Genomic DNA, 14916 nt, shown 5'->3' with positions numbered 1-14916 from the left:
CGCCGACAACCTGTAGGCCCCAAAATTGGCGCCCCTTTCGGTATTTCTTTATTCTTTAGGAGGGTAAATTACAAGGTAAGGTCCTCGGAATCCTTCACGTGTATCCACCTAGATACCATTTGATTTGGCCAAATTTCGGCAGCATAACAACCCCAAAACTTGCGCGAAACCAATTCCCCTGCTGGAACTCGCTTGCACTGTCGTATACCCTCTGATTCCTGTCCAAAAACAGTAAATTCAGCACGCTGTATTTACTGATTTTTGCCCTGTTTTCAGCCCCAAACAGTCCCCTAACTGTCCTCTGCCAGTGGGGCACGATTCCCAATGGTCCTGGCGTCCGTATGGTTGAAAAACAGTGAATTTACAGCGCATACACAGCGCTGATTTTGCGCCTGTACGGTGAGGTTATGACCCTCACCAGTGCCTGCTTTGGAGCAGCAGCTAGCTACCCCTGTTCCTGCTCAAGGAGGCTCTTGCCTCAGCACAAAAGCATGAACCCACACAACTGTACATCAGTCAAATGAGGAGCCCTCTTGTGGGGCATCACATAACTGCACGTAGGGGGGAGAGAGAGCAGTGTGTAGTGTGCAGGGCATCACTCCTAGCACCACACTGTACATGAGAGGGAAAGGAAGCACTCCATAGCTCTTAACCTGTGACAGGTTGCAAATGAGGCCTCTCCCAGCTTAAAAATCAGCGCCCATTTTTCTGCAAGAGGAAAGTTCACGAAAATGTGACACTTGGCGCATTTTCAAGCATTTTCCCGTTTCGGGTTTGCCGCTTAAAAATATCCTGACCGATTGCCCAGTTGACTTCGCGGCAGAGTTATAAAATGTTCCCCTAGTCATACCGGAGGTAATAACGCGAACACATTTCACGGCCCAAAATAGCAGTTCCCTAAATTTTAGGAGATGCTTCCGTTGTGCTGCCACTGGTCTTCTGACCATCTATCCTCATTGGGACCGCATCCAAAAGTGCAATGTGGCCCAAATGTCGGATACTTTTTGTTGGTAGTCCCACCTTGACTTTACGCCTTAATTGAGTTCACTTCCTAGTATCCACCAACTTGCTAAGTGCGACGGGGGGACCTATATGATCTTGCTCTGAGCCTAGACATCCTCTTACCATACGAATTCCAGTGCCGACCACTTCCCGTCTGCGGGTGAATCTACCGTTCACATTGGCCATACAATGTCCGACCGTTTGCTACTTCAAAAAGAGGGTCTCAAAACAAATAAAATAAACCCCATTGGAAAGAAACCAACAACCAAGGTTAGCAGTTGCCACATCTCTGTGACATGGTTAATAACTGCCACGTCCTCGTGACAACTATCCGCATGTGACAGTGTGCTTTTGCATGGCACACTGCTTGAACAACCTTCTAAAAGACATCGGCAAGCTAGACTGGATTGCTCCAGTCATTGCTGATGCAGTGAAGATGGTTACTTTCATCAACAATCACAACTTGGTTCGGAGTGAGTACCTCAAGAGGTCGGGCGGCAAAGTGCTTCTAAAGTATTCAGATACCCGCTTCGCATTCAACTTTCTTCTTGTACGCAGGCTGTCTGAATGTCAAAATGCGGTCCGACAGGTCTTCATCAGTGATGAGTTCACCACCTCCCCCTATGCAAAGACAGTTGCAGGGATTTTGTGCAAGGATAAGGCAGAGGATCTTGAGTTCTGGAAGGAGCTCGAGAGTCTAGATGCACAGGTAAAACCGGTGGTTCATTTGCTTCGAGTTCTGGATGGCATGGATCCTTGCATTGGCAAGATTTATGAGGCAATGGACCGCATGATTGAGCAGCTTGCACAGCTTGAGCCGAACGCAGAGCGATATGAGGAAATCCATGCGCTTTGCAGCTCGAGGTGGAATTCATATGCCTCTCCTTTACACGGGGCAGCGTACATGGTGGATCCAGAGTTCCAAGGTGCAGGGCAAGAGACAGATAGGGAAGGCATGAACCAATTGACAGAGATCTTAAACAAGATGGTTCTAGACAAAGATGGGCGACGCATTGTCAGAGATCAGCTGAGACAGTACAGAGAGATGCGGGGGTCATTTGGCAGTCCAGATGCTCAGATTGATCGCAGGAAAATAGGTTCAGTGCTTTGGTGGGAGGACTATGGCTATGATGGCCCTGAGCTTCAGAGATTGGCGATCCGTATTCTCAGCCAGTCAGTTAGTACCTCATGCTTGGAGCAATTGTGGAGTACCTTTAGCCACATTGCTTCCAAGAAAAGAAATCGGCTTGGAGTGGAGAAGGCTAATGATCTTGTCTCCGTCAGCGCAAATTTGAAAATGCTTTGCAAGAGTACAGACAAACAGACAGATCCTTTTACACAGTGGGAGATGGAGCAAGAGGCTTCTCAGGCAGGTGGAGATACACATCCACCAACATCAGGTACTTCATCTGTGGCTGAGATCGAGCCGGACCTAGACCTCGATGATGAGGAATGGGAGGATGTGCATGATTTACAGCCGGCTACTACGGATTGGGAGGCCTCTCAGGCTAGTGGCTCTTGAGTCTTGAGTCTTTGCCATTTATCCACCTTTTTGTATGGCTGCTTGAGCCTTGCCCTCTTTGCCATTTGTAGCTACTAGCATCTTTATGGTATTTGTCACCTTCAGTCTTTTGGTATTGTGGTCACTGAAGTCTGGTTTGAACTTTGCCCCCCTTTGGTTTTTTTGTAGCACCTTGGCCGCTGGCGGCCCTTGAGGCTTGTTACTATGCTAGCCATAATTAATTCCAAAGTGTTATCTCTGACTACTACTCTTGCAATTATTTGAGAGCATTGTGTATGTACTATGGGCATTGTGTTTGCTCATTGTTGTTCATCTGGCTATGTACTCTGGGCGCCTCACATCCCAATCAAGTCATAATAAGGTTAAATGGTCTTCGAATCGTGTTTTTTCAATTTTGTGGGTATTAGAGTCAAAGGACTCTAATACTACTTGTATTCAAACACATAACGCTAAAAATAATAATATTTGGGTGTTTTTTTAGCCTGCCGTTCCGCGCCGTTCCCGTTCCGAGCCCATCACCGTTCCCCCGTTCCGCAGGGAGGCCCGTCGCCGTTCCCGTTCCGCGTTCCGGGTAACTCTGATTTCTGCTTCTTTACATTGATGACATCTTGGTCTACTCAAAGGATATTCAAAGCTATATCAAGCATCTGTAGCTGTTCATACAAAAGCTGCATAAGACAGGTCTAGTATTAAGCCTCAAAAAGATTGAGCTCTATAAACCCCAAGTTGATTTCTTGGGTGTTGAGATATCTGCAGGATGTATCAAAATGCAGGAGCATGTGCTGCAGAAATTACAGGCATTTCCTAATCAACTAAAGGATCGCAAAGAAGTGCAATCTTTTAGTGGCTGCTTGCAATGGATTGCTCCACAGTATCCCGAAGTAGCAAAGGATTTACTTCCTTTTAAAACTTTAGCAAGGAGCAAAACATTTGTTTGGTATGATGAGCTATCACAAGCCGTGATCAAGATCAAGCATGTTTGCAAGAATCTTCCTCCTTTGAACATTCCTACAGATAAACCACTTATTGTCTATTCTAATGCCTCTGATGAAGCATGGGGAGGTATTCTGTGTGAAGATGATAATGGTACTCCCATCATTTGTAGATGGGCTTCAAGACGGTTCAAGGATGCAGAAATGCGATATCATTCGATTCAAAAGCAGCTTCTGGCAGGAGTAAACGCAGTCCTATCCTTCCGACTATTCCTTATGGGAATCCAGTTTACTCTACGAAGTGACCTTAAACACTTTGATTAACTCCTAAAAGAAAAGAACGCCGGCAAAGTTGGGAATGCCCGAATCTATAGATGGGCCTACAAGATGAGTCACTTCTACATCACCTATGAATATGTCCGAGGGAATAATAATAATATAGCAAATCTCCTTTCCCGTATTAAGATGACATAAGCACTGATGTCATACCAAGCGCATATTAAGGTGACCTCAGCAATGACTAAAGCGCACTACCATAACAGTCACTTTACCTAAGGAAGCAACAGGCCGCTTCTCGAGCACGCAAGTGCTTAATCCTCTATATAAGGAGGCCTTGCTCTTTTGTAAATGCACGTCGGATCACTACCCCTTAGTTATCTTTTTTTACCCTCACATAGCCATATCATTGTAACTTCCATTACTGAAGCTTTTGTTAATCTCTGAGTTTGCCTTGATACGTCTCTACCTCTTGCTTGCTCTTACTAAAAGGTCTGCTATAACTGTCTGTCAATTATTCGATTTGCTCATCCGTCTGTGTTAAAATTTATCTTATGTGCTAAAATCGATCTCTCTCTCTCTCTCTCTCTCTCTCTCACACACACACACACACATATATATATGTGTACCACAGGTTTCCACATTTCATGTATATATGCATAACAAGGTTTTTTCTCTTTCCACTAATACCCTTTACCATGAAACTCATGGTAAACTAACAATCAAAGATAGTGATGCTGACAATCATATCATACATCTGTTTGAAAAACTCTCTGAGTTTCGAAAGAAGACATTAAGCAAAGGTCATCAGTTTGTGCACATAGGCTATATAGCCGTAGGTATAATACCTTTGTTTCGAAAGTGCCTTAATGCTTCTTGTATAGGGAATCTGCTTGATACTAGGCATAGAAACTTACCTGACCAGACAATCAGTGTTTTGCAAGGAAGTTTGTCTAATGGGCCAATCTACATAGAATGTTTCTCCAACTTTCCTTGTAGCCTCACGGATAAATATTTTGATGAGTTAATCTCTCTCCTTATTAAGACACATGGTTTAGATCTAAAGCATAACTCTGACCACTTACAGATAGCTTATCGCATGATAATCCACACTATCAATACATGTCTACCCTCAGTATATAATTCAGGTTATTTGCGAGATCATGAATCTCAATCCAAGGCCAGAATATTGTCACAAAGGTGGACGATACAACTCTAGGCAGTTTACCTAAAATGAAGAATTGGCAAGAAGTTGAATTTCCTACAGAATGGAAATTGGATATCTCTAAGACTCTGCTCAATGAGGTCCAATAACCCATCGCTTTAAATATTCAAAAGCTTGGATCTACTGCACGATACAAAGTCTTAGGCAGATCCAAATCCCGAAAAGATCACTTCTGTAATTGAGAAGCAAGTGTATCAGATGACCTTCAGCGCATCTGAATCTCAAGCCAGTCATGCTTCTACATTGTCTTCCCATCTACGCCATAATCCTCCAACCATTGGTATGTATTATTCATCCTGAAACATACAAGGCTTATGAAGGTTTGTTTCGTTGTAAACTCTGCAACCGTATCATTGCCTCTGAGTTTGTGTCCAATGGCATTGACCTCCTTACTAAGTCAGCTATTGAAGGGAAGGATCTTAATTACAGTCTTTCCTATATTTTACCTTCTGCCAATACCCGACTTCAACCCTTGGAGTCTACTTCTAATTGGCATACCAATGCCCTTAAGGAGATTGCACTCTTGCAATATCAAGTCCTTTCAAAACTCTACTACTTCCCACATCTTTTTTCCCCCGGGGGTATCTACTCCAGACATAGGCAAAGCTCCAGCAACAACTGATACACAGCAGAACGCTTTGCAATAGGCTCTTAGTTTTGGTGGTGGCTCAAATCATAAAGATTTTCCTCGCATGTTCTCCACGGTATTGCAAGAACCTGTGATTACTTCAGTATCTAACTTTCCTCCAGAAATGTCACCTTTTCTAGCAGAAGATATTGAAGATGGGTTTAATCCTCAAATTCGTTGGGCAATGAATGTTGAAATACTACCGTGGCAGCAAAGGCAAGAAATGGGAGAGGTAGTCAGAACCATTCTACCAGAAGGTGTGCAATGGACAGTTTTTCAAGATGACAATTGTGTTGAATATGAACTGTAGAAATTAGATGAGCTAGATATATTTATTCCTCAAATATTCCAAGCTCCAAATGAGTCTTCTGATAATTCTTCAGACATCAGCTCTGAAGATGAAGTTCGAATTTTGAATCCTGTCAAAATGCAGACAGAAGAGGTAAAGATTGAAACCCCGTCATCATCTTCTTCTACAACTCTAAAGGGAGTTTCAAAAATTGGAGACATGACAATTCTAAACATTGATGGATTAAATCAAGATCAGGTTTGGAAGATCTCTGAATTCATTTATAATTCTTGTCATTATTGAATTCATTACAAAGATTTGACACAGAGACAATCAGTCTCTATGATCATAGCAGGCTTTCAAGGAATGCTACGAGCATCAAGGAATGATTTTAAGTGCAGACAACAAAGCCTACATCATGCAAGGAAGCCCGCACTGTCATGAAAATTTTGATAATGCCATATCACTTTTCTTTACAGCATTGGTAATGCAATTTTTGGGATCTACAAACAAGATTCAAGAGAGGAATAAGGAAGCCTTCTTCAGAAGCAAGTTATGTGATTTAACCCAAACAAATAAATATCAGCAACATATGACTTACCTGATGTATCAGTTTCCTGGATGATACTTCAAATCAGAATATAGACAGTATTACCTCAACTCTTGTTAGGTGCAGCGGAATGAATGTTGTATTTTCTCAAGATTAGTGATCTTTATTGCTCAAGGTTCCTTTCAGTTCTTAGGGAAAGAGAGAGCTTTCTGTCTTATGGAGAGTGCTATGATCACGAACAAAGTGAGTGGATATTGTGCGTGCAAGTGAATGAGACTGAGAGGAGAGAGAAGAGATATGACACCGAGGGGTTGTAAAACCCTCCTCCGAAGGCCCCACTCTCGTCGGCGTGAGTGGTCTATTCTTTGATTGCACAAAGGGGTACAATGCGTGTGCAATGGACTGATGCAATGGAACTATGCCGGTGACGACGACGATGATGACGACGACTTGATGGCTGAAATCTGTGGTCTTCTAATCGCTGATTTTCGGGGCTGTTTCGGTGGCTGAAAATGACTGTTTTGACTGCTTTTTTATGGCTGAAAATGGGGGAACATCTGCAACCAACTTGGGGGAAATCTGCTACTGTGTCATGGCTGAAAACCTGCGTTTTTAGGCTGCAAAACAAAAACGCGGACTTGCTGTCCTAGCGTTAGTGATTTGCTGAGCTTCTGCTGCCGAATGGTTGGAAACAGGAAACGCTAGGGCTGCTATGCATCTGCTGATGAAAACGCTTCAAGGTTGATGTCTTGCTAGGAGGAAACGCCAAAGGGAAGGAGTGGATGGCGAGGGTCTACTGCTGAGGGGGGGTACTGCTGAGAAGTTGCCTGTTGAGCGGGAAGCTCCTGCTGCCTCTTCTGCCAAAAAGTGCTAACTTAGGTTTGCTTATATATTAACTTAGCAAAATTGCCCTATCTACTTTTGTTGGAAAGTCACTTAAAAATAATAAGTGAAAATACCAATAAATAGAAAAATAGACTAAATGCACTGGAAAATTCCTCTAACTGATGCTAATGGATTCTGATGGGAATTCCGATGATCATGTTGTGTGCAACCGGAGGATATGCATCTATGCTAAGTGACTGGGCATGCACGCTCTACGAATAGACTCACAAAAGTGCCAGATCACTGCTAATCTAGACTTGACTTGACTGACGGGAACCCTGCTATGGTGTAGCTTGTCCACAGACACATAGGGTTGGGATGTGTCACGTGACAACTCTGTTCCTGAGTCATTTGCTAATCTGGTAAAAGAAAGAATTAAAGCAGTTGGTCTACATCTTGATGAAAATATTTCCATAATTCAAATAAATGCTTTTATTGATGAAGTCACTGATTTAGAATGTGTCACAATCACGATGAAGAAGGATATTAAACAGGTCAAAGGATTCAACTCTCTCTTCAACAAAATTGTTCTTGCGGCCCTTGGAATTATCAGCATATGAACCTGTGATGCCGTAAGACAAGACAAGGTGTGAAGGGACTAATGCTTGGTTGATGTAAGAGATAACAGAACCTGAATCCCAAAATGCATCTAATTAAACATATTGTTCTTGTGGGAATTTAATCCAAACCTCAGAATAATAAGCTCTGTTATAAGTTGGGTTGAATTGTAGGATATGGCACGCATTGATATTGCGCTCTGGAAGCCAATCTGTTGTGGTTCGTTAGCAATTTGGGCTAGTGCAGCTAGTTCAGACAAATGTTGTACTGTCCCATAGACAAGGTCTAATTTGGCTTCAGTGGCTGCAAGTTGAGATTGGACAGATAGCAACTGATGATGTAGTTGCTCACATTTAGTGTTTACCTATTGGATAGCTTCGAGGATAGCTTTATCATTTTTGCTAAAATTTCAACGTAGTCAACAGCTTCATTTAGAGAATGTAAAGCTAATGTGGAACCTTGAGGCTGAACTGCCGAAGTAGAGGCTTGATGTCGATGGTTGTGCCCAGCTTCAGGATTATACACTACCTCTTACCCGTGAGGATTGGTTGTAGGTTTAAGTCCTGCGTGCATAAATCTTTTCCATTCATCTTGTTAGGCAATAGCGTTTGCTTGTTCCACCGTATTCCGGAATAGGGGTAGTGGAGTATACTTTTGTTGCTCCTTTTGAGAGAGATTTAGCTTTAGAGGTCTCTGCTCTTGTTGCCGAGATTCTATTTCATCAGAAGAGTAAGTACTAGAGCTCGAGGTAGATGGAACATATCTTTTTTTCTATGGAAATGAAAAAGGCTTCTTGACCGTGTTGGTTAGTCTGAGCTCGTTGTCATCCAAGAAATCTGGCATTCACTATCTTTAGAGAAAGTCAATGAACTATCTTCTGCTTGCTCTGGATCAAAATCATAAACTGCATATTCTGCCATAGGAGTGTCTTCCTTTTGTAGCGTATTGCAATAAATGACTTCATATTCATAGTTGTTTTTGAGAATTGCATTTCCAAATTTCATTTTCCTTTGAGTGCATTCACACGCAATATATCCTTGCTTGTTGAAAATGTAGCACCTTACCTGTTTTCTTTCTTCCTTGTTGAGCTTGTGTTTTCAGCGTGCTATCTTAAACCTTTCTCCATATTTGTTTTTTCTTGGTTTGACCTTGCAGTTGCATCTTTCTGTCTCTGCAGCCAAAGGTCTTGACCTTTGTTTTTTTGTTGCAGAAGAGAGTTGAATCTTTTGACCTCTTTAATATCCTTCTTCATCCTAATTCTGGCTCATCGATAAAAGCATTTATCTGAGCTATGGGAATATTTTCATCAAGATGTAGACCAACTGCTTTAATTCTTTCTTTTACCAAATTAGCAAATGACTCACGAAAAGAATTCAGGTAATACTGTATATTCTGATTTGAAATATCCTCCAGGAAATTGATACATTAGGCGAGTAATATGTTGCTGATATTTTTTTATCTGGATTAATTCACATAACTTGCTTCTGAAGAAGGCTTCCTTATTTATCTCTTGAATCTTGTTTGTAGATCCCAAAAATGCATTACCAATGCTGCAAAGAAAAGTGATATGACATTATCAAAATTTTCATTACCATCCGGCCCTCCTTGCATGATGTAGGCTTTGCTGTCTGCACTGAGATCATCCCACCATACTCGTAGCATTCCTTGAAAGCCTGCTATGATCATAGAGACTGATTATCTCTCTCTCAAATCTTTGTAATGAATTCCATAATGGCAAGAATTATAAATGAACTCAAAGACCTTCCAAACTTGATCTTGATTTAATCCATCAATGTCTAGAATTGTCATGTCTCCAATTTTTGAAACTCCCTTTAGAGTTGTAGAAGAAGATGATGACGGGGTTTCAATCTTTACCTCTTCTTTCTGCATTTTGACAGGATTCAAAATTCGAACTTCATCTTCAGAGCTGATGTCTGAAGAATTATCAGAAGACTCATTTGGAGCTTGGAATATTTGAGGAATAAATATATCTAGCTCATCTAATTTCTGCAGTTCATATTCAACACAATTGTCATCTTGAAAAACTGTCCATTGCACACCTTCTGGTAGAATGGTTCTGACTACCTCTCCCATTTCTTGCCTTTGCTGCCACGGTAGTATTTCAACATTCATTCCCCAACGAATATGAGGATTAAACCCATCTTCAATATCTTCTGCTAGAAAAGGTGACATTTCTGGAGGAAAGTTAAATATTGAAGTAATCACGGGTTCTTGCGATACCGTGGAGAACATGCGAGGAAAATCTTTATGATTTAAGCCACCACCAAAACTAAGAGCCTATTGCAAAGCGTTCTGTTGTGTATCAGTTGTTGCTGGAGCTTTGCCTATGTCTGGAGTAGATACCCCCCGGGGAAAAAAGATGTGGGAAATAGTAGAGTTTGAAAAGGACTTGATATTGCAAGAGTGCAATCTCCTTAAGGGCATTGGTATGCCAATTAGAAAGTAGACTCCAAGGGTTGAAGTCGGTTATTGACAGAAGGTCAAATATAGGGAAGATTGTAATTAAAATCCTTCTCTTCAATAGCTGACTTAGTAAGAAGATCGATGCCATTAAACACAAACTCAGAGGCAATGATACAGTTGCAAAGTTTGCAACGAAACAAGCCTTCATAATCCTTTTATGTTTCAGGATGAATACATACCAATGCTGGAGGATTATGGCGTTGATGGGAAGACGATGTAGAAGAATGACTAGCTTGAGATTCAGATGCGCCGAAGGTCATCTGATACACTTGCTTCTCAATTATAGAAGCGATATCTTTTCGGGATTTGGATCTACCTAAGACTTTGTATCGTGCAGTAGATCCAAGCTTTTGAATATTTAAAGCGATGGGTTGCTGGACCTCATTGAACAGAGTCTTAGAGATATCCAATTTTCATTCTGCAGGAAATTCAACTTCTTGCCAATTCACCATTTCAGGTAAACTGCCTAAAGTTGTATCGTCCATCTTTAGGACAATATTCTGACCTCGGATTGAGATTCATGATCTCGCAAATAACCTGAATTATATACTGAGGGTAGACAGGTATTGATAGTGCGGATTATCATGCGATAAGCTATTTGTAAGTGGTCAGATTATGCTTTAGATCTAAACCATGTGTCTTAATAAGGAGAGAGATTACCTCATCAAAATATTTATCTGTGAGGCTACAAGGAAAGTTAGAGAAACATTCTATGTAGATTGGCCCATTAGACAAACTTCCTTGCAAGACAATCAAGAAACATTCTATGTAGATTGGCCCATTAGACAAACTTCCTTGCAAGACACTGATTGTCTGGTCAAGTAAGTTTCTATGCGTAGTATCAAGCAGATTCCCTATACAGGAAGCATTAAGGCCCTTTCGAAACAAAGGTATTATATCTATAGCTATATAGCCTATGTGAACAAACTGACGACCTTTGCTTAATGTCTTTTTCCGAAACTCAGAGAGTTCCTCAAATAGATGTATGATATGATTGTCAGCATCACTATCTTTGATTGTTAGTTTACCATGAGTTTCATGGTAAAAGGTATTAGCGAAAAGAGAAAAAACCTTGTTATGCTTATATACATGAAATGTGGAAACCTAAGGTAAAGTCCATTTACCGGTAGGATTAGCTTCTTTGATCTCGGCGTTGTCACAGACGAGCCTCTTGAAAGATGATATAATCATCGCCATGTTGAATATTTGATTATGCCTTCAAAGGGTGTCAATGGATTACAGATATGCGAATTTGCGAAAGCACTAGACTGTGGGATAAGAGGAGTCTGAAGTAGCTGAGAATGTCTACGTCTAGCGGCACCTTGCCTGCGACGGCGACTGAACAGCAAGAGAAGCTCACGACCACAGAATTCTAGGCAATCCTCATGAGCACTCAGAGGTTACTAGTAATACTTCACATGGTTAATCATAACAAACATACACCAATGGCTCATACCAGGTTTGTTTACAGACGGACGACAGATTAGAACAGACGGACGAACAGAACGCACAAGCAAGAGGTAGAGGATTAAAAGCAAAATTATAGATTAACAAAAGCTTTAGTAATGGGAATTACAATAGTATGGTTGTGTGAAGGTAGAGTAGCAAAAGGGATAGTGATTCAAAAAAATATATATACACACACACATATATATATATATGTATATATATATATATATATATTACATATACACACATATATATATATATACACACATATATATATATATATATATATATATATATATATATATGTGTGTGTATATGTATATATATATATATATATATATATATATATGTATGTATATATATGTATATATATATATATGTGTATATGTATATATATATATACATATATGTATATGTATATATATACATATATGTATATATATATATATATACATATATGTATATATATACATACATATATATAATATATATATATATATATATATATATATATATATATATATATATATATATATATATATATATATATATATATATATATATATATATATATATTACAGTTCAATTGTTTCAAGTTAACTGAAGTGATAAAGTGTTACAGAGTTCTGCAGATTGTCTTTGTATTCCATCATATCACTCATCGGAAGTGATTACATAAACAGCCACAAAACACTCCTCACTTCATATAACCTCTCCTTGGAGATACCAGAGCATATCCACTAGTGCAAACGGGACATGATATAGTGATAAATCACACATGTATGGCATTTGCACATGTATGTAGAATTTTGCCATAGCGCAGCTGAAATATGGTGCCAGAAAATTTTTGAAGCAGTGGCTGCAACAATGATGGCAGATTCCAAAGCACCCATTGAATGATTACAGAGACATGAAACTGCACCATATGGATAATGACTCATTTTACATGACGTAAACTTGTAATTTGCCAATCCTGCCACAGTTCAGCCACCATATACATAAGAAGAAGCAAATCAACATTGTATGAATGCCAATGGCATGCACACAAAATTTTCGGACGTAAGAACTGATCATCAGCTGAAAACCCAATTTTACTTTAGTTTTTAAACATTTATCAGTGCTAGATACGGCAAACAAACAACAGGTTTACGACTGACATGTGTTCACAGATGCTTTATGCCATGTCAGTATTAATAGAATCATCATGACCAGATCCATAAACGCATCATCAGGAAAAATTCAACTAAAGCACATGAACTACATGAGCATACATGCACACAACCACATACACACACAGGCACGCACGCACGCAAACGTGTACAAACAACGAGGCAGAAAATGAAAAAAAGGCAAGCAGTAACTACTACAGCAGCAAGCTGCTTACCTCAGGGGCTATACGGGCTTGAAGTGCAGGATGAGCACCTACAGGGGGCTCGGCAACACCTGGTGGGGCTGCTCTATGAAAGTCCTTGATAAGCTTCTTCCACGATACAAAAGTGGTCTCACCGGCCTTGAGCTCTACATAAAATCGAGCTCTAGCTATGCCTGCAGCTTGCTGGAAGGCTGCAGGAGCTGCTTGCTCGACGGCCATGCCTCCTTCCTTCTCCTACAGTTGCCTCTCACAACCACATTCTCTCTCTCTCTCTCTCTCTCTCTCAGATATGCAAAAAAAAACGCAAAAGCGATTTCCTTTCTCTCAATAGAGCAAATTCGCAAGATCGAAATCCTTGTTTGAACAGGCTCGACACGGCAGAATTTGCAGCTCCCTCCCTTTCACGCTTGCTCTCATCAAATGCAAAGTGACACATCAGCACGCACCAAATTGAAGAGGAATCTAAGGGCGATTACACACTGCCATTACACTTTGAGTACCTGCCCAAAGTATGGCGGTTCACTTTTGAAATGGCGGGTGGCCATTGTTGGATACATTGCCAAATTAATGTAATAGATGGCTTTAGCTAGGATTGGCTGAGAGCTTATGGCGCAGGCTACGCCATATTTGGGTGATATCAAACCCCCGTCCAAAAGCAGCATAATTATGGCGATGACATGGCAGCCAACTAGGAGAATGGGTGATATCAAACCCCCGTCCAAAAGCAACATAATTATGGCACTGACATGGCAGCCAGCTAGGAGAATGGCCCATGGGCAGTCCGAAACAATCATGGTAGCTTATGATTGATGTTCGAAAGGCACATGGGGGTGACTATGTGTAACCAGACTAAGGCTAGATTGGACTATTGTCACAAGGAGGTTGGACAAGAAGACCATGTGACATTGTTGCACCTATTGTAGTGTGCAACATTATACCTTGTGCAAGGCCAACACATAGCTTTTTTTTCTCATTGATTGATTGGTCGTACGTATCGCTCTGTAGACTTAGACATCCTTAATGAGGTATATGCTTCTAATTATACTTTTTATAAAGTCTTTCATAAGCTTATGGTTGATCTACTTCTATAGGCTACACTACTCGTATGGACGATCGTAGTGTACCAGAACCACACACACATCTTAGCTTGTTCATTCAAGGATCGTATTGAAGTGATTGAGCTCTATTGATGAAGAAATAAGAAGAGGGATTTTGGAATCATGGAAGCTCAAAGAGAGAAGCCATGAAAGGGCTAATCTCCTACTTATGCTCCTATATCTCTCTCAACCCCACACACACTCCTCTATGTGCAATATCTTTCTACCTCCTACCCACGCTTTCTCTACAAGCACACACACACACATGGAATAGCAAAGTTAGCATGCGCATCCAGCGCAAGCAAGAGAAAACCTCTATTAAAACATAGGCATAAAAGCCTATTGAGGTGAGATCTCCAGCAAGAGCTCTCTAATATGGGAGCACTTAGAATGAACTATCCACCCAACCGTAGGAGTCTTGTCTATATATAATGGTCTTGGCATGTCCACATGTGACCATACATTGGTGGCCAAGCATGCCCAAACCTATGGAGTGCTTGGCCACAAATCCATGTATTTTCCAAAGGCTCCTAGCCCATGTAACCATTTGGCCCATCCATTGGGCTCCAACCCCCAAGCTCTATGCACCCATCGTGTGCACTGTGCACTTTATCCTTGTATATCATGTGTCGTGGTCCCACTACTGT

At 40.9% G+C, this 14916-nt stretch overlaps 1 protein-coding gene across 2 annotated transcripts in view; it reads right to left on the bottom strand.

Annotated features, from left to right (window-relative positions):
- LOC147417442 (ubinuclein-1-like) overlaps window positions 1–13592 on the bottom strand; it is a 113671-nt gene extending 100079 nt beyond the window's left edge. Inside the window, exons 1-2 of one of the 2 annotated variants that reach the window (XM_086506567.1) lie at window positions 13185–13298; window positions 12723–12773 (exon numbers count right to left, since the gene is read on the bottom strand). In XM_086506567.1, the coding sequence (XP_086362693.1) occupies window positions 12723–12725 (3 nt within the window). In that variant the 5' untranslated portion in view covers window positions 12726–12773; window positions 13185–13298. Of the gene's footprint in view, window positions 1–12722; window positions 12774–13184 lie in introns of both variants that reach the window. The other variant, XM_086506566.1, reaches the window with a different exon arrangement.
- Window positions 13593–14916: the final 1324 nt, after the last annotated feature.

Source organism: Adiantum capillus-veneris, chromosome 30 (assembly GCF_014529385.1).
Source record: "Adiantum capillus-veneris isolate H3 chromosome 30, ASM1452938v2, whole genome shotgun sequence".
NCBI classification, from domain to species: Eukaryota; Viridiplantae; Streptophyta; class Polypodiopsida; order Polypodiales; family Pteridaceae; genus Adiantum; species Adiantum capillus-veneris.
This window is presented reverse-complemented; position numbering and strand designations above follow the sequence as displayed.